Genomic DNA, 27218 nt, shown 5'->3' with positions numbered 1-27218 from the left:
ACAAACTTTCTCATTTTACAGCTAAACAGTACACTACAAGCTGTTTCTGAAACATTTGAGGCGAGAAATTGGCATTACAGTAACAGAATATTGATTCATATTTGATCAGCGCTGCCTAGTTTGACCGTTTGATCGGAGTTCGCGAGTGATTGACAGCTGCTCAGAGACAGCAAGGCTCCAGCTCTGCTCTGATTGGTTGTTATCCTCCTGTCTGTGAAATCCTGCAAATGCCATTAGGAGCACCAGATTACCTGTCTCATGCACTACTATCAGGATATAGTGACCATTTTATAAAAATAAAATATTTTTTAATGCTTTCATTTCTACCCACTGCTGCTTTAAAATGCACCCAAAATATAAATCCCTATAGTGATGCAATGGGGGATAAAAAAAAAAAAGGTCAATAAACTCAGACACATTGTAAACCCCTGCAGAAATATCACAATGGTGTCTCCTCTGGCACCCTGAGCACCACTCCACTCCACTCCCAACCAAAAAAACTGGCAGCACAAGCAGAGCACGTGTTCCTTAAATCATTTTAACAAAGGACTATATTCATGCCACCTTCGTGTGGTGTGGAAAGCAACACAGTCCCCCCCACCTCCTCCTGGAAGTGTGTGCTCTGCTCTGCTCCTGTTGGAACAGGGGGAGTGCGTTTTTACGCATGACCGCATGGGGGCGACCTGCGCTGCTCTGAGCTGCACAGCACAGAACAGGCTGCACATCAGATCCTAATGTTTCCTCATAAAGAACCCGGGACTCGTCCTCCTCCGACGCACACCGGCAGCCGGGCTCTCCTCCTCGGCAGGCTCCGACCATGACAGCCTGAAACCGCCTGGAAGTTGTGTCTCTCTCCCCGTTTTCCTCCTCTGCTCTCCTCGCTGTCCTCATTCTCTGCTCAACTTCTCCTCAGCGCTCCTGTCTGTCCAAACTGAATCTGCCGACCTTGACAGCTCGCTGTGGGGCTGGATTCGAGTAAAAGTCTGTCTGCTGTTTCTTTTTTTTGGAGGGAGAAAAGAACTGTAACCAGTCGGTGTTGCAGAGGGTGAAAGTTAAGAGGCAGGAAAACAGCATCTCACGGAGTCGCGAGAAGAAGAAGAAGTGTGGCTGAAAGAAGTGAGATTGTCTTCTTACAGGTGCAGCGAGGAAATGGACTAACCTGGATTCATCTGACTCAGTTGCATCCAAAATACTTCAAAGAAACCAACTAGCTTCTGCACTCATAAGGAAATATCTGTGGAACTAGAGAGCATTTCATCTCTCCAAAAAAACCCAAATAGAGAGTGTTTGAGTGATTTTCTCCAAGGGGCTGCGTCGGTTTTGCGCTCCCCCACATCGGTGCGCTTTGCCCGGCTCCAGTGGCACCGGTAGATCCCCCCTCCAGACACACACACAGAGAGAGAGAGAGAGGACCACAGCAGGACTTGGACACGGTAGCATGCTTCCTCCAGCTCACCGGGCACTTGTTGTCCAGTCTGGGACGATGATGTTTGAGGACTCCTGGAGGATCAGATCGATGTGGCGCGCCACATGGATTTTATTTTTTTCCTTACTCATCCACTCCACGCAAGCTCAAGGTAAGAGGGACCTTCCACACCAACCATGGTACCGATTAGTCACCACACTGACCCATTAGTGTCTCCACCACCCCCCTGCTATGTTGGATGTTGACGTGGTGCCGTTTCTGCTCCAGTGGTGTCTGAGAATCTGAGATGTGTTCATTACGCTTTGCCTTTTTTTTACGCGCAGCCTGTAATTTCCTCATTAGGCTACACTTCACTGTGACACAGAGCCTCTTAATTGCAGGCTGCTGGTGACACATATCGGCTGTTATATCCTTCATTTAACATGTCACTGACACTTTTTCCACCCTGAACTTCATCTAAACCTGAACTTTAAAGGTGCACATATAAATGTACTTTATTCTGATTTCTTTTCCAGCTGTTGATGATGTTTAGAAGCCGAGTTTGAACCATGTGCCATGAATATGTCATTAGAAGCCCAGCTGTTAAAAACACATGTTAATCTGATTAATAAGCACTAATTCATTAATCAACCCTCTCCCTCTGAAATTAAACTTTGCAGAGCCCTAAATAAACAGATAGGCACTGCATATTGATTAATGCCAGAGTACAGTGGAGCAATAAATGTGGAGAATTAATTGGCTCTCTGAGAATTATGCAGCCTCTTTCCCCCCCTCCTGAGCACAAGGGGAGCAAGTGTGGCAGAAACTGGAATCAGTCTCTCTTTTTCAATCAGTCTCTTCTTTTTCATGCTTTAGTTGGGAGTTTGACTCCGATTCTCAGCGCAATAATCCCACAAGATCTCTGTAATATTCCTGTGGAGACCTGGAGTGCGTCTCTGGTGCCCAGCAGAGAGTCTGCTGTAACCTCAGGCCCTCCTCCTTTTTTTATTTTTACCCAGCTATCACGTCCCTATAGAGTGTGGTTCATATGAGATGGTTTTTTTTCTTTCAAGAAATGATGTTATCATTAATGTTGGTTTTTGTAAGAGAAGAAAAGCTGCTTTGGGAATCTGTTCTGATAAAAGCACATACTGTAAATTTCACTATTAGCTGAGCATTTGTTCCATATATTAAGATCCGGCAGAGTAAGAGGGGTGGGGGGGCGTGCTTAGCACCAAGGGTCCTTGAGGGTGCTCCAGGGGGTCCTCAGCAAAGCACATCTTAATTGCCACCTCACTCAATATTTAAGAAAGGGAATGTAAAATAATTGAAGGATGACGGCGTGGATCGAAGGTTGTTCTCTCCTCCCCTGTAATCTTCGAGCCTTTATCACAGGAAGTGCAAAGTGGACTCTTGCATGACGACAGGAAAAAAAAAAAAAAAAAAGAAGCACTCTTGCTCTTTTGCTTTCCTCTGCTGCACACTCTCCACTGGGATAATTGGGATTCAGGTATTGCAGCCAGTGTAAGGAGGGAGTATTACCTCTCAAGATAGACTCTAAGCCCTCGGTGGCGCTCACTCAATAACACAATGTAGAGAAGATGAAAAAAACAAACAAGGCAGATATCCATCATTCATGAGGGCACATCCTAGTGCCTGACATTTACAGGAGATTGATAAGTCGTGTGTCCTAGGGATTAAGAGTCCTGACATTGTTGCTTCCACTCTCTCTCGAACCATATCTCTCCCCGCTCTCTCTATCTGATCCTGGATGCTTGTTCCCAGTCCTCCCCTCGCTCCCTCTTAATGCTTATTTAGCCAAGCAGGTTAAATAAGAAGGCATTATTTACAGCGGTGGCCTGAGGGTGGGAAGGCCTTGACAGCCAGTCGCTATCACTCTCTCCGCTCAGTCCGTCCAGTAGTCACCCCTCAGATTCCCAGTCGCTCCCGGGTCAGAAAGTGTAGGATTTAATTGGACTCTAATTGCATCCCGAAACGGACACTCAGACCGTTTCGGAGTGCGGCTCGTTGAAAGTGACCCCGGTGTGGGTCCGCTCTCTTCCCATGCGATGATTAAAGAACATGATGAGGCGAGTAGCACGCCTCTGGACGGACATGTCAGGCCACTGCTTGCCACATTTTAATGACCAGTCTACTGAAACGGCTTTTTAACGACGGGAGAGCGGCCTTCATCGCGCCAAAGTGCTGTGAAGTCTCGCTTTAAGGCCTTCGCTCTGCGGCGAGAGATAATCTTCAGTTCTTGTATTTTGTATATTGTCATTCATCATCACTGCGAGTGGCATGAAAAAGAAAAAGTTTCAGTGTTAATACTCTTCAGTACCTGGCTGATGGCTAATTTACACTTGGTCTGTCAGTAGGTTTCTGCATTTCAAACAGAAGGCCCTGTAACACTCCCTATTTTTGGTGGCTGACACGTACAGTAAGCACACTCTTCTTCATATCATGTAAGAAAAACAGGCCATCCTCGCAACTCACCCTGGATATTTTGTTTAAAGTGACAGTTATAGGAGCTGTCTGGTCTGTCCCACTGTTCACTTCCATTCATTTACCGAGGTCATGCCGAGACAATGCTGGGCTCGCCTGCTGCTTTTGTCATTCCTAACACGTCTATTTCGGAGCTCGGCGCAGCGGGGGGAGGACTCTATTGGAATGTCATGTTTGGCACACATACTTCTGCATCACTCAACGTCTGCAGATTACCGACTCCAGCTCGACTTCAGCAGCTTTAGAGGGAGTTGAGGACTTGATTCTGTCAGAGGCGTGGCGCTCAGATTAACGTCCGTGAGGACGGTTGTGACAGAGTGTGGGGGGGCCTGCCATAGGAATCTGCTATTTCACGCCGGCGAGGATGCACATGTGCAGAGCGACGGCCTGTTTTTAGCTTACTGTATTGGACCTTGACACGGTAATGGAAGTCAAGGATGTCATCTCCATTTTAAATCTGTTAGAAGATTGGATTGAAATTGTATGGCTGGAATGAAATGCGTGCAGTTTGGGAGCACCTCTTGACTGCTTCAGAGGGAAAGTAAAATTGGATGCGTTCTTATCGCAGGCGACAAAGTAGGGCACATAATCATAGACGTGCAGTGGAAATTTTCAGCGAGCTAGTCGATGGCTTTCAGATGAAAAGGTGGAGGCTGCAGTTGCATGTGGCAATATTAGACTGCTGGGTACTTTCATCTTTTGTTTCTCTGACATGACTCCTCTTCTCCACTCAACGGTCAGACACTTGTGCTGTCAAGACGTCGTGTTTGCGTAGGCGTGTGTTATGTTTGTGTTAGACCCTGAGAAACCAATCTCCAATCCCATGGTGGTATAACAGACAGCAGATGCCTGCAGCACTGTGTTTAGATTATTGATCAAAGCCACCTTTGGTCTTTGATATGAGTCACTCTTTTATTAAGCAACAGGTACAAGTTCTTTTCATTTGAAACTGACGTGATGGATTTGGCCAAAGCTGAGGCGAGGTAAGCCAACTGATTGAGATGGTAGTGTGAGTGAAACACGGAGACAGTGGGGTTGAGAGAAATGTCTCCAGACTACAAATGCCCTGATTTGTCACTCATCTTAATTGACAGACTGGGGATCTCTGTTTCCTTGTAGCAGCTGTGCGCTGTGAAATGATTTGCAAAAAAAGAAACGATGCTTTCCTAGATCCCTGCAGCCAGCACTTTGGGAAAAGGTCAAAACATATCGCTTTTAGTATTCAGAGCTGGCGAGAAAACTCATGGTCAAAGTCCAGCGATAGATTTCTCTGAGGGACGTCTCCAGTTTCACCGCGCTACGTTCAATAAAACAAAAACTTCCCACCCAAGGTCTCTGGTAGTGGCAAGTCCGAGAGGGAGGCGTGACTGAAAGACCTTTTGTTTTTCCTCTCTAGAAAGCACTTCCAGAGCTCTTGCGAGTGGGGCTGTTTTCATTGATCCTGACCCCCGTTTTCCAATACCAGTCCATCCAAGAGGGTGTTTCTAAGTGGGACTCTGTCAGTGTTGTTAAATTTCTACACACACTGCGCTCTGAAAAATAAAATTTGTGCACAAAACAGAAATACAGATAAATCCACAATACACGTTGTTCAGTATCAGCTTGAGTCAGACGTTAACGTTATGCAAATTATATAAAAGATTTACGGCTGTTCTCGACCAAAGAAATTCTCAGTTGAGTACCACTCATATGGTTTTGTCGATTAATCAATTAGTTGATTTAATCGACAGATCTGTAAAACCGAGTTTTTCCACAAAGAATCACATAAAAGCACCACTTTAAATCTGGTGTTTACCAGAGGTTTGCTCATACATTTCTTGGAAATAAGTCACTCAGCATGAAATGACTAAAGAAATCTTAGTTGACTAAGACCAAAACGATCGATTAGTCGACTAATCGACTAAGAGGAGGCAGCACTAAAAAGATTGTTGCTTCAATAAGAGTGAACACGTATTAAACCACTGTTTTTCAGAAAGTATAAGAACTGTGACAAGGTCATCATTTGACCCGATATCATGGCAAAGTGTGTAATAGATCCGCCGGTCCACAAGAGGTTCGCGTGTCACGTTTTGCCTCGCAGAGACGTAAACATTACACGCCTGTATGAACGTGCAGTACCAGCAGGGGCAACAAAGCCATTCACCTAGGTTTAGGCAAGAAAACCACTTAGTTAGGTTAAGGAGAAAACGTCATGGTTGGGCTTAAAATAAGTACGGAAACTAAGTAAAATACATACTGAAACAACGCAACTGTCACTACAAAACACGTGACAAACGTCACTACTAGATGTTCAGTGACATTATTATTTGGATATACCTGTACATGAACTCACAGATTCCTTATAGATGCTCTTTAACCACAGTGCTACTGTATATCTTCTTTTAAGTATGACTGTGGCCAAAGGCGAAGCAGCCTCGGGATGATTTGAATGAATCTGAAAGACCACATCAGTGAACTTCTCACCTATTAAAACACAACTCATTACTTTTCACACTCCCTCTCCCGGATGTACAGGCCTGCCTCCCAGCACAGATATAGAAATATATTACTCATAATAGACAATAAACTGTGCTTGCTTGTTATTACTAAATGTAAGTTCTATTATTATTCTGACAGCTGTGTTGAAAGACCCCCTGAAAACCCCCAGAAAAGAACTTAAAGTGTGCACCACTGCGTGTGGATAGCGGCATCGTTTTTTTATTTGCATAAAAGACTCCTTTGTTCATTATTAATATGAATATATGTGACAAGACGGTGTCATCACTGCATCTTTAGAGCTTCAACCACTTCAGTCGGGCCCTGCTGTGTCCTCATTTCCACTGTGTGAAGATGCCTGTTTTTTCTGCAGCTATGTAAAAGTGTGAGGAAGAAGGGAAGGGTGGGAAGTATAGAGATGTGTCAAGCATCTTTGTCTCGAGCTTTATCAAGGTTTAATCTACGCTGTAATATCCTGCCAAACGGAGTCTGATTTCCCTGCGTTTAGTCTGCTGCGTGACGTTATCTAAGTCATTTGATTATATTGGATAATCCCCCCATATTTAAGGTACCAAAAAAGGCACCTTGTTAGAATGCCTTCTTAGAAATGCTGCTGTAATCAAAGCTACCTGGTTTGCACTCGCTGCAAATGTAAACAGGCAAACTTCCCGTTAATGACCTCCTCAGTGAGTTGTGAAGGCAGAAGGACTCACGGCTCTGACCCTGGTCCCAGAGCGTGAGAGCAAGGTCGCGTTCAGACGGACACAACCCTCTCATTTATTTCAGCGAGGCCAGTCTGGTGGTGCCGTTAAAAAAAAAAAAAATGCAGGGTCATCCAGCAAAAATGTTTAACCTGGCTCAACGTCTGCTGTAACTCAATGTGGCATCATCCGGTAAATCGGCCATTCAAATGCGTGCAAGTGCACATTCTAAGGCTGTCCTCAACGAAAAGAAATTCGTAGTCAACTAGCAGTCGTATGACTTTGTAAACTTCAGTAATCGATCACTTGATCGTCAGATCTGTAAAACTGAGTTTCGACTAAGACCAAAACGATTGGCGCCGCCCTAGCACATTCCTGGTGGATTACTTTGTAACGTGAACAATCTATTTCTACTGTTCACCTTGTGAATGTCGTGACAAAAGTTCAAATTGTTGCCACCGTGATAACTTTCTAGAGTTGTAAAATCCTGTCTTTGAGTATTATAAACTGCTGTGCAGTTAATCTGAAACCTTCACATTAATGGATTTCTATATTTCATGTCTCACCGGTACCTGAAGCATTGCATTGTTTTAACAGCGGGCTGATTTCCATCTGAATGCCCGCTAATGGAGTTAGCTACACATGCTAACTCCCTTCCAATGTCTGTCACTGGCAGACTGATTATACTCCAGTAGCGATATGACTCCAGACCTACACACACCAGAAAGTAAAATACCCCATGAACAATATCATGTATCGATACAGACAAGCATAAAAGGCTTAAAATCATCCCTCTAACTCACCCAAAAGCCACTGTTTTAGGATATGCATGCTTTTTAGGAAGGACTTTGGATTTTGTGCCTCTAAAATTCAAAAATCCCTGAAATACATCAATGCAGCAGGCACAAATAAGGTCAGCCTAATTTGGGCGAGATGACATAAAAAATAGTGCCACCAAGAACGTCTTGCTCCTCCGAGGGTGCTTCTAGGTGACAATGGCGGTGGCATAATCAATGCAGTTTCACAGCTATCTGTTCAGTGACCGCATTTGCCTCCAAATTCCCTCATCGGCATGCTGGCCACTTTTCATTTTTCTCTCTCTTCTCATTGAGTATATTCAAAGAACTTTAATCCGAAAATTTCAGCCAGTCCTGCTCTTTTCAAACGCCAGTTATGTAACCCCCCCCCACAAAATGACTATTGGATTGAACAGAAAAAGATTTAGAAATTGTACTCTTTCTTCTCTCTTCTAAGCGCCGTGCCGCCTGGACACTTTGACCAGAACAAGAACTGTTGGGCTGAGGCGAAATTGTAATGGCCTTATTCACAAATAGTCTCTTTTACAGCCGCTGCCATCTTGCCGTCTGTCTGGAACATGGCACAAAGGAGTCTGGTCAGTATTCGCCAGGGCAGTTCTATTTGTCTTTGCATGGTTATTAATTTGGGCTCTGTTCACACTACTGGGCAGACTGGGAAAAGAGGCCACGCAAGCCAGCTGGGAATTCTCACCATACACTCAGACGGACATGGGTCAGTGATAAATGACCTGTTGGACGGGAAACAATTTGGACTTGTTGCCAATAAACAGAGGCACTACTTGTTGTCTCCCTTTTGGCTTTAGTAGTGGCAAGCTGATTATCATTGTTCAGCCATATATCCTAATTGGGGCTCTGACTGAATTGGATTATACTGTTAAATTGTCTTTTTTCTTGGACATAGTCTTAAACAGCTCCTTTGATCATTATGCTATGCACTAGGGCAAGCCGGATTACTGGCTGAGGAATTATTGCTCTGTCTGTGGCTTGTGTTTGTCTTACACGGATGTGGTTTGAAGAATGTATTTGTAAAGGCTAAACTTGTGCACCTTCATGTACAGGTTGTACCATTTTACCTTTTGATGAACAGTAAGGAGAACACTGATAGCTTACATGTGTATTGTACTGCAGCGTTGTTCTTTTGAAGCCGCTGCTGTTTCCAATCTTACCATGTGCGAGTCGCGACAATAAAGCTCTGGCCTGAACAAGGTTTTTGCGCCGGGAAACGGATTGAAGGATTTACGGTAGGGCATTCCATCTAGTTTTAATATCGCTGTGGTGAAAGCGTATCCTGTGTTTCCATATCTGCTGAGCCAAGCCAACCCACGGTTCTGCACTCCCAAATTAGCACCTGGAGGCCTTCTGCACTCTTTATACACCACACATCACATTTAGCTGCACACACACAGCGAGCGTGATTTGCTTCTGCACATGTCCTTCAAAGTAGGACTCCAAAATGACCCCTTAAAAAAAATAATAAGCCAGAGGTACGGATGTGATTATGGACTTGAACTTTTCCCTCGCTCTTTAAGAGGGGCATTATGCATGCAGGGAAAGGCGGGGAGGCAAGGGGTGGGGGAGCCAGAGTCAAGGCTTGTTTACCAGCATCGTCCCTCATCCGGCTAGATGGAAATGAGTGTGGACCTTTAGAGTGACACTAGCTCCAGGAGGCCCCCAAACCTGACTCACTCATGCGGATCCTTGTGTGTTTATAATAGAAATGCACTCAGATTGGCTGGGGGCTTGGGAAACCACCTCTGAACCCTGTAATTGCTGTTCCCTGGGGGAGGTGTTTTGTGTGATTGTGTGTGTCTGCGGGTGGACTCTGAATTTGTGTGCATATATAAGTGGGAGTGTATGTGCTTGTGGGTGTGCGGCTCGGTACAAGTGGCCAGTCCAAACCCATAGGCCAGTAAACAGTCCTTCAGCTATCATCACGCCCCTGCCACACACTGGGCTCCCCTCGGGCTCTAACAATCTCCCTCCAGCACTGGATGAACAAAAAAGATGATGGGAGAAAAAACGCTCCAACTCTAGTTCATGGAGTTCATGAAGGGGGCATTAAATGAAATGCCCAGAGCCATATATTTTGTGAATGAAAATGGATTTAGCCTAAACTGCTCCTCTTTTCTGCATAGTTTGATACCGCTGGCATGATTCTCTCTTGAAGAAGCCGGATGACAAGCAAATCAATTTAATGGCTCAGATAGGGATGGTAGAGGGCCTGATCGATTCTGACAATCACGCCATCTTTAACAGATATCTCATCAAAGGCCCATTCCCCTTTTTTTTGCCATCCCATTACCCATCTATCCAGCACTTGGATCCACTGCCTATTTACCCATCCCATGCAGGAATAATGGGGCCTTCACCCCCAGTTGGATTAATCAGCCATAACCATATGCTACCGTGTGCAATTACGCTGCAATTTTGACCAAGGGAAACAGCTGTTGCCATTTGAAAGGGTGGAATAAGATTGTAATTGCCTTAACTTTGATTTGTGAGGTGCTTTGATTTGATGAGGGAACACATTTTTATGCTTTACATAATAATAACTCGGAATGAAGAGAACTATTAGAACATGAGACTTTCCCCGCTTCAAGCTTCCGGATGCATCCGGAGGATAAGCTCGCCGTTATGAGGTATTACTCACACATTATAGAAGGAATGAGTATGTTTATTCATTTGGGTTTGAATGGGCTTTCTATTTTCGGAAGGCTGTGTTTTAGATTCAATCGTCTAATGACATTTGAATATATATTTATGCAAAGCAGCGCCTTAACATTTTGATACAGGAGGCTTTCTCTCTAATCCCCTCAGGTAAGGCAGTCGCATCAAATGTGATGTCTGCTGAAATCCTTCATGCCGCAGCCTCCTATACCTCTTATCCGCCAGCCTTCTTGTTTACACACTCTTTTTATCAATTGGCTGCATTCAATGACAAAACCTACCTGCTGTCCAAAAGCATAGGGCCTTTGATGCATCCGTGATAGGGATGTCACAGGAACAGATACTTGAGTTCCAAGCCGATGCCAAAAGTCTGAAAATGTGATGGTACTCGTGTCTCTACAGTTCCGCAGGTACCGGTGATAAGGGCTCGAGGCAAACACCATCCTTTCATCCCTGGAACAATGGAAGTTTTCCCTGATAATGCTACATTTTGAACAACAAATCCATTGAAATCGACGGGAGGAGAGCCTGTTATCGTTAGCTGTTAGCAGCCAATGGGCAGCACAATCCTGCTTGGCTTACATACACATTGAGTTACATTATGATGCTTTCAAGCTCTATTAAATAAAAAGAGTATTGGGCGAAGGTGAATTATAACGTTATCATGATGTGTTTAAAAAAAAAGTGAGAAATGCAGATCATCAGGGATTCATAATTAATTCAATGTTTTTGTTTTTTACCATGGCATCGAATTGGGTATTAAGAATAGTGGAATTTCACTGCTATTGGTATCGACTACTACATTTCTGGTATCTTGACATCCCTAATTCGTGATCATGCACAGGTATCCTAGAAATAAGACTCGCTTTGCACTTGACATATTTTGTCTCAGACTATTGTAATGTTGACATGGAGGTACACAAATGACTCTCAGATGACGTACACTGATTATTATGGAAGACTATTCCAATTGGAGAGATCTGTGACTGTCGATATTCAATGAAAATACATGAACGACTCCCAAGTAAATCACTGTGTGTGAGTCCATTGCCTCCCTCCTTTCCTGCCGTGTTGCACTCCCCTTGAATACTAGTCATCATCACGAAGTGTTCCAACATCAAACGCATCTTGTTTTTTGGCTACAATAAAATCAAACGGCTCACAATAAGGCGAAGACGCGTCTTAAACCTAGAAAACCCACCATGATAGACATTCGCTCAGATTCTGTGCCATCTCAGATCTCAAAAAATTGTATAGTCCATTCGTTGGATCCTGTTAAGACGTTGACAAATGGATTTTCTTTCAAATCCCAGCCGATAAAAGATAAACAGCAGATAGATTGAAGATGGCGAGAAAGAAAGGGCAGGGGGATGATAGTTGAAGTGGAAGCACATGGAGCATTAAGTGAAATGCAGTATGACAGTTAAGTTGGAACTTGAGTGTTGGAAGAGACTGGGCATCAGAGTCAGATATGTTGAATACTGTGAGGAGAATTCAGGGTGGATCTCTCAATTTTCCAGCCCCATTTTTGCACCTGTCACTAGACTAGACAGCACATGAGGCTCTGTTTGAATTTTTCATACGACTGGCAATTACTGGCTTTCTTTTCTGGAGCTTTTAAAGAAGGATATGCTAAATGATACATCGCTGTCTTGCTGCAGTTGGTAGATATTCTGTGTCTTTGTGTAATTAGCCAAATAATGAACTTTGCACTGATTGAGAGCTACAAACGGGAGAATGTCATAATGAGATGTCTTTTTAGTGCATCAACTGTGTGAGGCCAATATTTCCTCCTCTTTTAACAACACAATAAATGACTGCTCCCTGGCGCTGCTTTGAAAACTGTACTCATTGAAATTTCTGAAACATGTTCTTATTTTCCATTTTTTTTTTGTTCCTGTTTGACGCTCAAGGGCCAGTCTCGAGAGATTTGAGGCATGGTTCCCTCAATGGAATGCGTCTCACATCTCCGAAGAGAGAATGCGCTCTGCTGGTGTTTTGCACATTGATCATGGATGCCTATGATACTGCTTTTGAAGTGTTCCTTTTGACTCGTGCCAAACACCATGTAAACACCAAACACTTTTCAAATGAATTTTCTTTTTGTTAGCAGATGTACTTCACAAATGTCTTCTTGAGAGTGGAGAGTGACATGCAGAGAGCGAGCGATGCAGAAAGGAAAGAAAGAAAGTGGTGGCAGCATCACCAATTAACTGGAGGCTAATCAAAGGCTTCATTTGAAATTCTTGTGTGTCTGACATAGAAATATAATAAGAGTAGAGCGGACATTCACATTCAAATCAATGTAGCAGTGTACCATTGCCATTGCGATCATTGTAGAAAGCTAACTTCCGTATAAACCAGTGGGCAACTCCCGGGTCTGAAAAGTGAAACCAATGCAGAAGTGTCTTAAACTTGCATTATTTCTAACAGCCAGCAGGGGGCGACTCCTCTGGTTGCAAAAAGAAGTCTGATTGTATAGAAGTCTATGAGAAAATGAGCCTACTTCTCACTTTATCTATTACCTCAGTAAACATTGTAAACATGAGTTTATGGTCTCAATCACTAGTTTCAAGTCTTCTTCAATACAACATGATGTTCATTTAGTAAATTATGGTCCCATTTAGAGTCAAATAGACCATAAAGCAGGGGATGCTTTAGGGCATGGCTACCTTGTGATTGACAGGTCGCTACCACGGCGTTGTCCGATCTGGGAGTTGTCCGAGTTTTCGTCTTACAACTTTAACCCTTTCACTGTGTGATTTCAATTCATGAAAGTTAATAATAACCTTTTCGGTTGCCTAAAAATGTCTTATTCAGCATTTGGTTGTACTTGGCTCCACCCTCTCGTGTCACTTCTGGTTGCAAATAAACAAGATGGCTACGGCCAAAATGCCAAATTCGAGGCTTCAAAATGTCCACAAACAATGGGTGATGTCAAGGTGACTACGTCCTCTTCTTATATACAGTCTATGGTATGAACTAAACTGTGTGCCTAAGGTTTTGCAGTAACGACTAAAACGAGCAGTGGAGTAGTAAGTCACATTACAAATCATAGAGATCCAGAGTAAACAAGTAAAATTTAACAACTTAATGCTTCATCCACAACCTCTTGTCACAGCGTAGGAAAGCACGTTGCTATCGCAAGATGAGTGACAACTTTGTTCGGCTCATTTTCTGCAACCAGTGCCAACTAACAACAATCATCATTTTCTTTTGTACTAGTCAAATGACCATGGCTTCCTTAGCCGGCTGCATCGCCACATCCAGCTCCCCTATTGGTACCTGCCTAGACCCCCAGCATCGGATATCACCAGCTAATTGCGATTCTTACCTTATCTGTGACTCTGAGAGGTGTAAGAACATTGTCCACTTTTTCGAGAAGGGCATACTTTCACAGCTCTTCTTCACACCTTACACTCGAGCAATGTAGATTTGTTAGATTAACATCTCGATTATCATTTGCTTGGATGCACTTCACACATGACCAAGTCACTTAACACTCTCAGCAGTCTACTTAACGGGGATGACCTGACGATAATGGAAGGTGACAGAGTGAGATGGATGTTTGGACGCGGGGCTCTGACCCGCAGCGTTACTTGAGCTTGACCTCAACTCAAGCACACTAATAGGTAGCCTGGCGCACGTTCGTGGGCGCAACGCCCGCTAACACAAACACGTACACCTTCACATTTCTGTCCCCCCTATGTGTATTAGTCACACAAAGATAGTCGCTCTCTCAGAGCTGAGCAGAACAGGCGGGAAGTGCTCCATCCATCTTGATTTGTCAATAGTTACAATTTTAATTACACCTGAGTGCTGTCAGCCTGCCAAGCTGGGCGGGGAGTATTGATTCGCTCCAGCTAATTGATTAATTGCTGCGTTCAAGGGGGCATTTTTTCCCTGCACCTCCCCTCCATCTCTTATTTTGCCATGCCCTTCATTTTCTCTTTCTGTATATTGTGTTTACTGAGTGTTAAAGTTTCACCTGCAGGCACAGTAGTGTCTTGTGGAATAAGTGGAGGGCTTGTAAAGAAGACCCGCCATATTTTACTCAAGTAAAGGAGTGGCATATTAAGGAGAAGGAGGCCCTTTGTTACTGTAAAGCAATCGGTAACGGCTGGGTACAGGGCGAGGGACGCCGTACATCACCGCAGCGGTTATGTGACAGTTAAAGGGGGCCGAGAGATTTGGAGGCACAGCTGCAAGAGACCTTTTACTCAAAACTAGCTTAAATTTGTGCGGCTGTTTTTCAAACGGCTCAACTGTCTGTCGGAATGGGCTCCTACCTTTTTTAATGCCATTTTAGAAGACGCTATACACCTGCGACCAAAGACGTGTGGACAGCCTAGTGGATTGGCCAGCACCACCACCGCCGTCTCTAAATCTTCCTTCCTTCCTGGCAGTAGTCTTAAAGCCTCTCATAAAATGACAGAACTGTGGAGCTGCTGTGTATCACAGCCAACCAGACCGCTTACCTCCCCAGCTCCAGTCTGCAGGAAATGAGCCCACTTAAAAGGCTAATTTTGCAATTGTCTGTCAATGAATCCTCCGAGAATTGGTAGGATTTTATAAAACTCTAAAACTCCAAAACATGATTGTAGTGGTTTGATGTTGTTTATCACCATAGAGGAGTAGAATTCAGTTTCGATAAGGGTTATTATAGTAAACGAAAACTGAAACTAAAATGAAAACAAGCAGTGGAAAATATTTTTAGTGAACTGAAACTAAATTAAAAAAACAATATTCTTTAAATAAAACTAAATGATATTGCCTGGTTATAATATATCACTACGGAAAAAAAGGAGACTACTCTCGTGATGTTGAACCGCAGAAAGTGAACGGATTTGACCTTCAAGGAGACGACGCCATGCTTCATTAAAGTAACGCGAAGATTAAACATTATGGCCACACAGTTCTCTAACCATTTATTTTGTATGTATATGACGATACATACTTCTGAGACATTATACCTGGCCCTAACAAAAATAAATTAAAACTATTGCAACTAGGGCTGTCAACGTTAACGCAATAATAACGCGTTAACGCAAAATCGTTTTAAAGCCACTAATTTCTTTAACGCATTAACGCAATCGATTTCGGAGGTTGTAGCGGGCTCAGTTTTAGAGCTAAGGTGAAAATACTGACATCATATGAAACTATAAAACCTAAGGAATCCAACGGTACCGACCATGCTAAATAACGCTCCAAACGTGCGGTAAATTTTGGCGAGGAAAAACTGGCATGGCCCTTTTCAACGGGGTCCCTTGACCTCTGACCTCTGACCTCATGATATGTGAATGAAAATGGGTTCTATGGGTTCCCACGAGTCTCCCCTTTACAGACATGTCCACTTTATTATAATTACATGCAGTTTGGGGAAGTCATAGTCAAGTCTAGTCAAGACAGCTGTTGTTGCCTGTTGGGCTGCAGTTTGCCATGTTATGATTTGAGCATATTTTCATGCTAAATGCAGTACCTGTGAGGGTTTCTGGACAATATTTGTCATTGTTTTTAAATATATAAATATGCTTGCATAAAGCAAGTATATTTGCCCTTTAAGGTACATTTTGAACAGATAAACATTTTTTCATTAATTTGCGATTAAGCGTGATTAAATATTGTAATCGATTGACAGCCCTAATTGTTACTAAAACTAGCAAACGCACTCTGAAAACTGACTAAAACTAAACTAAAATTAAATTAAAAAGTCAAAACTAAAATAAAATAAAATATTGGTTTTAATGCACTCTTTTTTAGATGCCATACATTTTTTATATGTCAAGATCTTTGTAAAATATTTGATGTCATTGGTGAAATAAGCTTCACTGGTTCACTCCAGTAACTTCAGTGCCTGACGACTATGGTAAATTCCAGCTGGGTCTTTTAAATATTTATTCTCCGTGTGTGGGCTATGTTTAAATGAATGACTTAATGAGTGTTTTGACAGCGTTTGTTTCTTGTGGCCGGTGGTGGCAGTGGTGGTGGTGTTGGTGGGGGGGCTATAGCAGACATGATGACTAATGGAACGGAGGTGAGCAGGAACTAACAGCCGGTCTTCCAAACATGCGTCACCCTGAGTTTATATCCCATGACACATCACAAAGATTAAAGGCAAAGTCACAACCAAAATATTACAACCGCACTAAATGTGGCTCCGTTTCTTCACCCTGAAGGTGAATTCATTCATTAAAAGATGTGAGTCCTGACCAAAACATAGTAGTTTAACACGGATTAGTTGACCCATCTAATAGTTTCCGCTTTGGATTGTTTCGAGCTGCTTTTTTTCCCCCCCAGAGATTCAGATTTTCTCTCTGCCAGAAATCCCAGCATGCATAGCTGAAAGAGAATCTCTGAGAAGGAGTGTGTTGAATCTCTGAAACAAGCGTGTTGATTCTCTGCATGACATGCTTCTAAAAAATGTTGTTACGTCGCACGCATCCCCCTACTGCTGTAGGCATTACGAATACAAAAGCTTTCACTACCGACATTCAGATTTTAGATGTAAACCGTCAAATCCTATTTTTAACCTTTCAAACAATAGTTTTGCGGTCACACAGGGAGCACTTGTGATCATTGACGTTTATAGCAGAAGGTGTGTGACGGTAGTGGGGAGTGATTAACTCTGGGCAAGTCACAGGGGGCTCTATACATACTGCATAAAGTATGGGTGACACTTATGGCATTAATGGAGGCAATTTCTGAGAAGTGACAGGAAGAACGTCAATGGTACGAAATGGGTGAAGTGCGCTCGCTCGTGTGTTTCGCTCGGTGGTAAGCAGAATACAGAGAAGCCTTGAAGAGTTGCTTTTCACTGTGGCTGCAACACTGAAGAAAAGGTTTCCTATGATGGCCAATTACTTCCTCTTTCATTCCTTCTAGAAGCTGTAGAATACAACACAACCTACGCACAGGTTCGCCAGCCCTCAGCCCCTCACGGTTCTGACTCGCACAAACACACACCTCGGCATGAAAAATGGCATTTTACGCCATGAGGCTTATTCTTGTAAACACTATCTGAATAAACAAACAAAGAGACACACACCAAGGCAGAGTGCTGCACGCTTAAAACCCCCCTCACGCATGTAGACACACACACACACACACACACACACACCTCCATGGAAATGAGCACAGACAAGCAGCACTGTTTCATTCCCCATCTGTTTCTTTCTTCTCCTGTGGGATCCAGGAAACGATTGTATGAGGGTGTAGTGGTCTTTACAGACCACGGAAAAAAAGGGAACACACTTACAGGGGCAGAGAAAACTGAGAAGCACAGAAAAATCTGTTTCTTTGAGTTGTCGGTGTGTAACTCCAGCTGCCTGGTGTGAAACTTTTTGCATTTGATTGTTTTTTTTTTCGTAAGCTTTAAATGAACACTGACATTTTGGGGAATATATTTTTTTTTTGTTGCCATTTTACCCACAGACAGATGAGAAGATTGATATCTAGCACAGAGGGTTGGGTTTGTTACATAAATGTCCTACATAGAAAAGGTGCTGTCTTCTGAAATATCACTGATATGTTTTATATATTTATTGGAATTGAATAATTTAGAAACTCCTTCACAGAAAAGAAGACAAACTGTCAGGTAAAATATTTCCATTAAATGTATGAGAAAGTATGAGATTTTAAGGGGACCTTGAATGAGTCATATTGTAATTTAAAGCATATTAAAATGTTCCTATTCCCAATTCAATACACACAATATGCTGCTACAGCCTTGTTCGTGTAAAGTCAGTCTCTAAACGCTTTGCTCAACTTCATTCCTAAAACTGGGTTTAAACAATTAGAGTAAAATAAACCTGCATAGCAGAACCAATCCAAAGTCTCGAGAGTGGTCCTTCATATCGAGGCGATGACATGCAGAAGTCGTGTGCTTGTAAACACTGTCAAAGCAGAGACGAATGCACAGAACTGTTGTGGCTACAGCTGCTCTGCTAAAGTGCTAACAGACGCACTCAGGCGGTTCACTCGCTGTTCAAAGTTAAGAAAATAATGATAATCTTGGAGCTCTCTTCCCGTCAGTAAACAGCTCCAGAATGTGAAGGTCGCGGGTTTTTATTCCTCCAGAATCTCATTGATTTATTTTAGCGTTATCCCCACGTGGCACCCCCATATGTCCTCACGCATGTAGATAAACGCTGATCTGATTGGTTGGTATCGCAAGACTAGTTCTTGGCAAAAAAAGTCACACCTAAAGCCTGGTAAACGAGATGGGGGTCCGTGTTTCAAGACGAGTCGGGTGGCTTGCAGACATTGCCGCAGACGTCACACTGAGGACAGTCCATCCCGGTTGACGGTTGCACTGGGAGCAGGGGGCCCCGTTCCTCCTCCCACAGGGAGAGAAGGCCAAATACTTTTGCCAAGTACATAAATGGAATTTGACACTGGTTTTATGCAGCGCATAAAGCTCATGACCAGAGCAGCGAGCAACCTTCACCCCGGGCCTTTCCAAGCCAACCTAGAACCGGTGCATGTGGCCAACCTAGACTGTAAGTAGGCTAATTAATAGGAAAAAATTAGAAATCATGCAAGTTTTCTTTTTTCCTCTTTTGTATCAAGCAGCAAAAAAGTTGTAGCATGACGTTATTGAGTTAATTTGCCGACCGTCGTGCATGCGCACATCAAAATGTCGACGCTAAAATGATATATATCGTGCAGCCCTAATTAAGATTCAAACAATAATTTGTTGAATAATACTATATGAGAGCATTTATCATTTTAGCTCACGTAAAACAGAATTCAACCTAAATACTGTAACTGTCATTTGTGTCATCCGCTTCTTTGTCTCTCGCTGCCTGCACTCATCTCCATCTCACCCCAAAGTGGCTGTTCTGCAACTAAAGCCCGGGCCACACAGCGCGCATCATGCTCGCGTGACGGCAACGTCGCGTGTTGTTTTTTATTTCGGCGTCCATGTTAACAGGTTAGAGTGGACACACTGCCCGCATGAGACGCACGTCAGACGCGCGTCAGACGCACGTCAGACGTGCGTCTATTTTATAGAATAGAAGGCTCGCCTATTTTTCACGCTTGCCGCTTACCTCTCGGCTGCGTCTCCCAGCAGCAACAGACAGTGAAGGTGATCTATTGACAGTATATGAGCAAGATTACTACAGTTTCCATGTCTAGACATCTGTAGAATATGTCACTGACCATCAATATTTTACACTTCCTATCTAGATTTCAAAATAAAAGTCCTCTAGCGTTTTTAGTGCACAGAATCATTCATTCATTAACACAATGCTTTTATTCTGAAATACTCTAAATAAAGCAGTTGTCTGCTTGCAGGTTTCCATCAAGTTAATATAGTACAGGCTTTTAATTATGTAAACACTGTAGTAGTCATAGCAGAAACCCTACATATGCTATACATATAATAGACTGGGTTAATAGGTTATAAGAACATCAGGTGATAGTTGGCAGTATTTTTCCGATGCGCTCTCTCTCTCGCTCTCTCTCTCTCTCTCTCTCTCTCTCTCTCTCTCTCTCAACAAACACCACGTAACTTTATTGTTCTTTCTTTTAGAGGTGTTACTTAATTTTTTTAAAGATATTTAATAATAATTTTCGTTTTCTAAAGGTTAACAAATAACGAAACTGTTTATTTTGCTTTGTTTTATAATAATAAAAAAAAAACACTTTACTTATATTTATCATTCTGAAATACTTCAGGTGTTTTTCTCCATCAAGGCGCAGTTCAGCAACAAGGTGGTGAAAAGCTCCAAGTTGCCTGAGATGTCGGAACATCAGCATTTATAATGTAAATTGCTGTCCCGCCCCAGATGTAAATTAAGTCGTTTTCGATAAAAGCCGCAACCTGGAATGCTGTAGAACAGGAACCCGAAACCCCCTGGAAATGTTGTTTAAAACTGTGCCAGTCAAAGTGAAGAGGGATTGCTGTAGGATCTCTCTTACTACTAATGTATTTATTTATTTTTTTGTATTAATATATAGCCCACAGAAATCCCTCTTCACTGTCAATGAAGAGGGATTTATATATATATATATATATATAGCCCATAGAAATCCCTCCTCATTGTCAGTGAAGAGGGATTTATATATATATAAATCCCTCTTCACTGACAGAAAAGAGGGATTTATATGGGCTATATATTAATATTTATGTATGAATTTATTTGCTTGTTTTTAATAATATTTACAAATTACCACACAGTTCTTAGCCTTTTTTGTCTTAAATAAATATAAATCACATTTATTATGAAGTTAAATGGCCATTAAAAGGCAAACTCTATGTAGAAAGAAAGGGCTGTCAGCAACAGCAAAAACACAGCTGACAGGTAGCTCCGGGACGCTCCCGAGACGTGGGTAACTCGCGTCTAGTGTGAACACCCTAGGTGGGCATGACGCGGCCACGACGTGACGCTGCCGTCACGCGAGCATAATGCGCGCTGTGTGGCCCCGGCGTAAGACACACTGTCAGACAGTGATTGGACGAGACGCAGCGGCAAGTCGACCGCTCACTTGCTCACTCGCATCCACAAACAATAAAACTCTATCAACTTCTCAAAGCGTGACTCACAGCGTGGCGTCACTCCGGCGCACGAGTCTCACGCTGTCTCTCAGCTGGTGTTGCTTGAGAAATATCTCTAATGCCTGAGCTAATTATTCCTTCAAACCGTGTCATATTTTCTGTGTTTATACGTGTCGAGACACAAAGATACAGCATGTAAATAAAACCGCTTTGGAGGAATACGCTCTGTTGCTTTTTTGTGACAGAGCTAGGCTAACGGTTGCCTCTGCTTGCAGTCTTTGTGCTAAGCTACCCTAAACATGTCCCTGACCTGCATCTTGCTCTATCTTAAAAAAGAACTGGTGGTCCTTTAAGATTATTTTGCTGGAGGATTACCCGCTGTACTGAAGAAGCTGTCTGTATTTTCCAAGCACAAATATTCCTTATCTGCTCTGTTTCAAACATTGCTGCCGGTAACCTTTGGTCCTACAGCCAAAGAAGATTATACCGTCTTGTTGCAGAATACTACACATAAACCTTAAAAGTGAATATTTCCTGCTGAGGAATGATTCAGTTTCCTCGTTGTGCATTCAGCGGGCCGTGCACGGATTTAGACTGCACTGTCCTCGTCGGATCTTTCCTCGCAACTGTCATTCCTTAGCCTGTGCAGCTGCTGCTTTGCCCCTCAGGTGCAAACACACACACACGCAGGCCTTGATCTTTTGACCCATCAGATCCCCAAAAATAGATGTGTACCCACGATCCTTCATGACCGGAGAAGTCAGACGTGCTTGCCAAGCCGGAAGACACCGTCGTGTCAAAGGATACGGTGGTTCACAGCGATGATGTACCGACTGACAAACACAATGAAGCTGTTTGATGTTGTACTAACTGAGCCCTTATGGGACTCCTCCGTTTCGCACCGTTCTCCCCTTGACTGACTGATATTTTTTTCCCTCCGTTATCACTGGGAGAGAACGCTTTGAAATTAGATTGACAGCCGTGATCAGAAACTATCTCTCTCAGTCTGTTCTGGGAGGAGGAAGTACAGGGGAGGTCAATGCTGGCAGCTAGCAGCTGGACTGACAGACCAGACGGACATGCTGTATTTGTCTCCGCGAGACAATCTGTCGGACTGTGGAGGCGTCTCCGGCCAAATCCTGCCCTGTTGTTCAGCCAGGGCTTGAGGGGCAGCTGTGAGATCGGTGGGCTGTCAACTGCCCACAGCCTCCTCCGTAGGTACAGCCAGGCGAGAGGAGCCAGTTTGATTTTTTTTTTTGCCTGAAGGCATCGCTCTCTCTCATCCCTCTTTCTCTTGTTTTTTAATGGAGGTTGGCAGTTCTTCCTCTCTCGCTCTTTCTCTCCGTCCTCCTTGTTCTCTTTCTGCTCTGCTCGCCTTGTTTCTTTTGCAACAAGCTTTGAGGGATGAGGAGGGAAAGAGGGGAAGATCAAAGGGAGCCCGCACACTCTGCCCTCCAATATCATTAGGCTATCTCTGATGGCATTATTATAGCTTCTGCCATGCGCGCGTGTGTGTGTTGTTTTATCCTGGCTTGAGTGATTGTGAGTCTTTGTGTGTGTGTGTGTGTGTGTGTGTGTTTGCACACGTGTACGTGCCTCGCCTCCGTTTGGCACTGGGCCAGGTGCTGCCGTTGGGCCGCCCTGCCATCAGCCCTTCCATATTGAGCAAGACGTCCACGCTCCCCTCCAGCGCGGTGCACGAGGGAGCTGCCCTCTGTTTGATGTCACTTCTGTTTTGCTCTGATCTTCCTCCACCAAAGCCTCGCAGTGGCGCAGTCATACGCGGCAGCTGAGATAATGGAGGAGCGCTACGACGGAAAAACATCTGGAGCACGCAGGAGCAAAGGTCTCCGAATCAAAGCTCACCTCGGCTGCCTTTTCTGCACCCCTTGAAGGATAAGCATCGTGCTAATTTATCATTTAATTATCCTCAACAATTCTTATTAAAAGATACAAACCAACAATGAATGCACCACATACAGTAACTCCATTGTTCTCCAGAAACTATTAAAAGATAATAGTTTATTCCTCTTAACTCATCAAACTGCGGACATACTCTTAGATTGAAAATCTTGAGATGGGATCACATCAGCCATGACGCCAAATCTGGCCAGGGGCATAAAGTGGGGCGGCCAATGGCCTCTTCCCTACTTCCTACCCCGCTACTTTCTACCATCTTCAAACTCGATCTTCATTTTGATCTCACCTACACACCTGTAAAGCTTTGTTACTACATCTTGTACCGTTGGGACGCTATCGCAGTGACAAAATCCGTCCACAAACATACAGAAATATAAACACATGGTAAAGTACTCAAAACCTCTTCTGTGGTAGTTCCTGCTACAGTAGGCGTCTCCAAGACCACATGATGACACACATACACAGACTCACAAGGTGAAAACAACACCAGAGTCACTGGTAAATAAATATTTCAACCACTGCAACAATTTCTCGGCAACAATTGAGCTCTGAGTCACCAAGACATAAGCTATATGAGGCTTTGTCTACACAGATAATACTGGTTAGTTAGTAGGATCAATTCACTGTTGGTTCTGGTCTCTTCAGGGAATTTCTTTCGATGGGATCACACCAGTCGTGATGTCAAATCGAGTCAGGGACATAAAGTGAGGGGGTCCCTTCCCCCACTTCCTACCCCACCTTCTTCAGGTGCCCTTGCTTGGACCACACAAGCCCCCAGGAAGAGCGCCAGTCGCTGATCCCAATTTTTGTAGTGGCCAAACGGCGGTACTACAACTCCGTCAGGTGATGCCACTGGGTCCATAGACTTATCCCCATAGACTTGCATTGGGAAAGAGACATCTGTAACTCAGCGGAACGAACACTCTACTGGACTCGCGCATGTCCGATGGTTCAATGAATGCGGAAGATCGCCGGAAGATCCGGGTACCTTTCCAGACGGAAGTCAAGCCATTTTGGTGTCATGCGCCACTGAGCAACTTTCATAGGAATGAACGGGGCACCGCCTCCAACGCTGTATCCAGTTCTCTTAATGCATCCATGGGACCACATCCGTCTTCCAACGCCTTCATTTAGATCTTTGTGAGGGTGGAGGAAATATAAACGGACCGAAATATAAGCACCTGGCAAAGTACTCAAAACCACCTCTGTGGTAGTTCCTGTAACAGTAGGCGTCTCCAGGACCACATTTTGCCATAATGACACACACATAGACTCACAAGGTGAAAACAACACCAGCGTCACTGTCGCCGCTGGTAATGAAATAATGCCAGTGTTATCCTTTAACAGTGAATACATTTAGGAGGTTCTAGCTCACCGGAACCATCTGTTTGCACGCCCATACATGTTTTTGTGAACGGCTTACTATACATACATATACTGTATCATTTTTGAATGGCCAAATCTGGCAGATGTCTTCCCTTTTTTTTTTTTTTAATAGAATATGTATGGTTGATATATGTTGAGTTCTGTTCCTTTTGTCCCTTTTGCATAATGTATCATGGCAACCCATCTGCAATATTTCACATTTTCTTTCCCGTTATAGAATCCCATTCCCTTCTTTCGGTCACGATCAGATGAATGCATTTGAAATGGCTTGCTGCTGGAGATGTCATTTTGATATGAATGCAGGTGAAATGTATGAATTAAAATGAAAGCGCACTGTGGGCCAGCGTTCTCAGGTGATTTGTCCAAGTGAACATCATGGGCGTATATGCGTGATCGTAATGCTTGCAGAACTTGTCACGGCACGGACCCACTTTCCACCGCTGATCCCGTCTTTGTGGATGCTGAATCCTCGCTTCCGCCCACACACCTCCAGAATGTGTTGCTGTTTGGTGGCGCAGGAAGAGTTGGGAGACGGAGTTGAAGCCGTATAAGGCGATGGGGCCGTTAATTCACACCTGAATGTTGCTACGAGAGGCCCAATTTGCCAGAAACTGAAAGTCCCCGCTGTTACCTTTCAATTCTTCATACATCGTCTGTTCCGTTGCTCGTCGGGCCTGCAGTGGGCCTCGTCTGGGAGAAGACTCGTGTGAGTTGTGTGTAACTGTTCCCCGTGTTTATGTGTGCTCGCGTGTCTGCAATGCACAGTTGCCGCAACCCTGCAAGTGCCACATAGCTGGACCGTGTGAGAAGGGGCGAGCAAGCATGCAAGATGGAGGGATTGAAAGATTGAGAGAGACATGAGGAAGAGGGAGGGTGGGGGGGGGCAGGGAGACGGAGCCTGCACAGCTACTGAATCCATAAAGGATGAAAAGGGCCTTGGCAGGAGTCTTAAGGGGCTAATAAAATAAAGTTCTCTCAGATTAGTTAGCTAATAGAGCTGTAACACAGTGTTGCGTCTTAATGCTGAGGGGAACACGGCCTCCTGTGTGCTGGCTGTGATGTGGGGGGAGTGATGAGGCGGGAGAGGGTAGGCGTGGTGGTGGTGGTGGTGCGGGCGTGGGGGGGTTAGGCACTAACGGAGCACCTGCTGTGAAGGAGCCCTCCGGGCCTGGTTATTCAGTCAGGGGTGAGCAAGGAGACAAGGCGAGGAGAGGGAGCCTACCTGGCATGAAATTACTCCCCCAACAGCTTTAGTACTTACTGTATGAGATCAATGCACGGACTATAGTAGCTACAGCACATGTGTTTCTGTAAGCTCAAGGAAATTTGTGTTTTCTGTAATGCATCTGATTCTGCTCTACTGTTGGGGCTCATATTGCCTGGCTGGCAATAAAGACTATAAAGACTATTATGTGCAACATCAATGTCTACACTATAGACCGTATATAAGAAGTGGACGTATGGTGCCTTCAAATGGGGTCGTGTTTACCGTGATCACGAGAAGAGTCCATATGAGCGCCCCCCTCTTGTGGTATTCACGACCTTGTAAGTGGAACGTTTCCGAAAGCTCCGAGTTCACGAGTTGTGACGTGTTTGTTGACGTTGTCAGAAATGGCAGCCCACTGCGATTGACTCGCTTTTGGAGCCAGCCTCAAGTGGCCATTTGGGGAACTGCAGATTTCCGCGTTGGCTTCATTTCTCAGCACGGGAGAGGTTGTTCATTGAAGTAAATGTTTGTTTTGCTTGTCTGTTGCTATTAAAATGAACTTGTTAGTGTGAGATAACCAGCAGGAAACCAAACACACAGGAGGGCAGGAAATAGAGGAGATTGTATAAAGGACGACTGTATCTGAGCCAACAGCAAACTGAACACATCGGTTGACCTTAAAAGATTAAAAGCACTCCAGACAGAACAACCAGGAGCAGCTTTCTCTGCGGCAAAACTAAAGTGAACATTGACACCGTTATTATTGACTCCACGGTCTCTTTTTATGGTGTTGCAACCTATCTTGCAGTTCAACTTATTCCCACAAGTGGCCAGAGTTCTTCTTTCTGTATACATACACAGAAGCTGTACTGCCTCTCTTTAGACGTTTCCTCTGCGAGGCAGCAGTGACCATGGCGCCTCATCCTCTATTTTCCTCCGCCTCGGTGCTTAGCGAGGCATTGTGATGAGCGCAGGCTGTAAACAGAGTGAGAACAGGGAGTTGTGCTGGAATGCATCCGCATACAAGGCCAAGTCAAGACGAACAGTACGTACAGTATGTGGATCCGTTAAAACGGGGCACCTGTTTTGTAGATCGAAATGAATGGTGTATTATACAATATTTGCGTGCACGCTCAAGGTGTACATGCGTTGAGGAAGAGGATTGCAGCTTTTTGTGGCGGGTGATGTTCTCAGACGCTAAGAGTAACTGTAGGAGAGAGAAATAGCAGTTTAAGGTGGCCTTGCTCTTGAGATGAGAGAAAAAAAGAGAGGAGGTGGAGAGAGAAAAACACTGAGGAGTATGAAGTTCTCTCCAGGGACAGAAGTGGGGAGAAAGAAAGTGTAGAGATGAGCGAAGAGCGGGAAGTATACCTTGTCTCTAATAACAGAGTGCAAGTAGCTCCCTCAGTGCTGTCATTATCACGGGAATATTTAATGAGAGGCCTCTCAGAGTGGAGACTGATTGAGTGCGTCATCTTCATTCTCCTCTCTCCCCCTGCCTTACAGCTCCCTGCCCCCGTAGTCTGATCCCACTCTTTTCTTTCTCACATCTCCAGATCTCCACTCTGAGAAGCCCTCATTGCTCTGTGATGTCTTGCTAATGATTGTGTTCTTTTTTTTTTCTCAGCTTGTG

The 27218-nt window shown here is 44.0% G+C and overlaps 1 protein-coding gene across 7 annotated transcripts in view; it reads left to right on the top strand.

Moving 5' to 3' along the window:
- Nucleotides 1-625: 625 nt before the first annotated feature.
- sdk2b (sidekick cell adhesion molecule 2b) overlaps nucleotides 626-27218 on the top strand; it is a 334097-nt gene continuing 307504 nt past the window's right edge. For 3 of the 7 annotated variants that reach the window (XM_074619352.1, XM_074619355.1, XM_074619354.1), the window contains exon 1: nucleotides 629-1577. In XM_074619352.1, the coding sequence (XP_074475453.1) occupies nucleotides 1439-1577 (139 nt within the window). In that variant the 5' untranslated portion in view covers nucleotides 629-1438. Of the gene's footprint in view, nucleotides 1578-27218 lie in introns of all 7 variants that reach the window. The other 4 variants (XM_074619353.1, XM_074619350.1, XM_074619349.1 and 1 more) reach the window with 4 other exon arrangements.

This window comes from Sebastes fasciatus, chromosome 20 (assembly GCF_043250625.1).
Source record: "Sebastes fasciatus isolate fSebFas1 chromosome 20, fSebFas1.pri, whole genome shotgun sequence".
In the NCBI taxonomy this organism is placed as follows: Eukaryota; Metazoa; Chordata; class Actinopteri; order Perciformes; family Sebastidae; genus Sebastes; species Sebastes fasciatus.
Note: the sequence above shows the minus strand (reverse complement) of the source record. Positions and strands in the feature narration are given on the sequence as shown.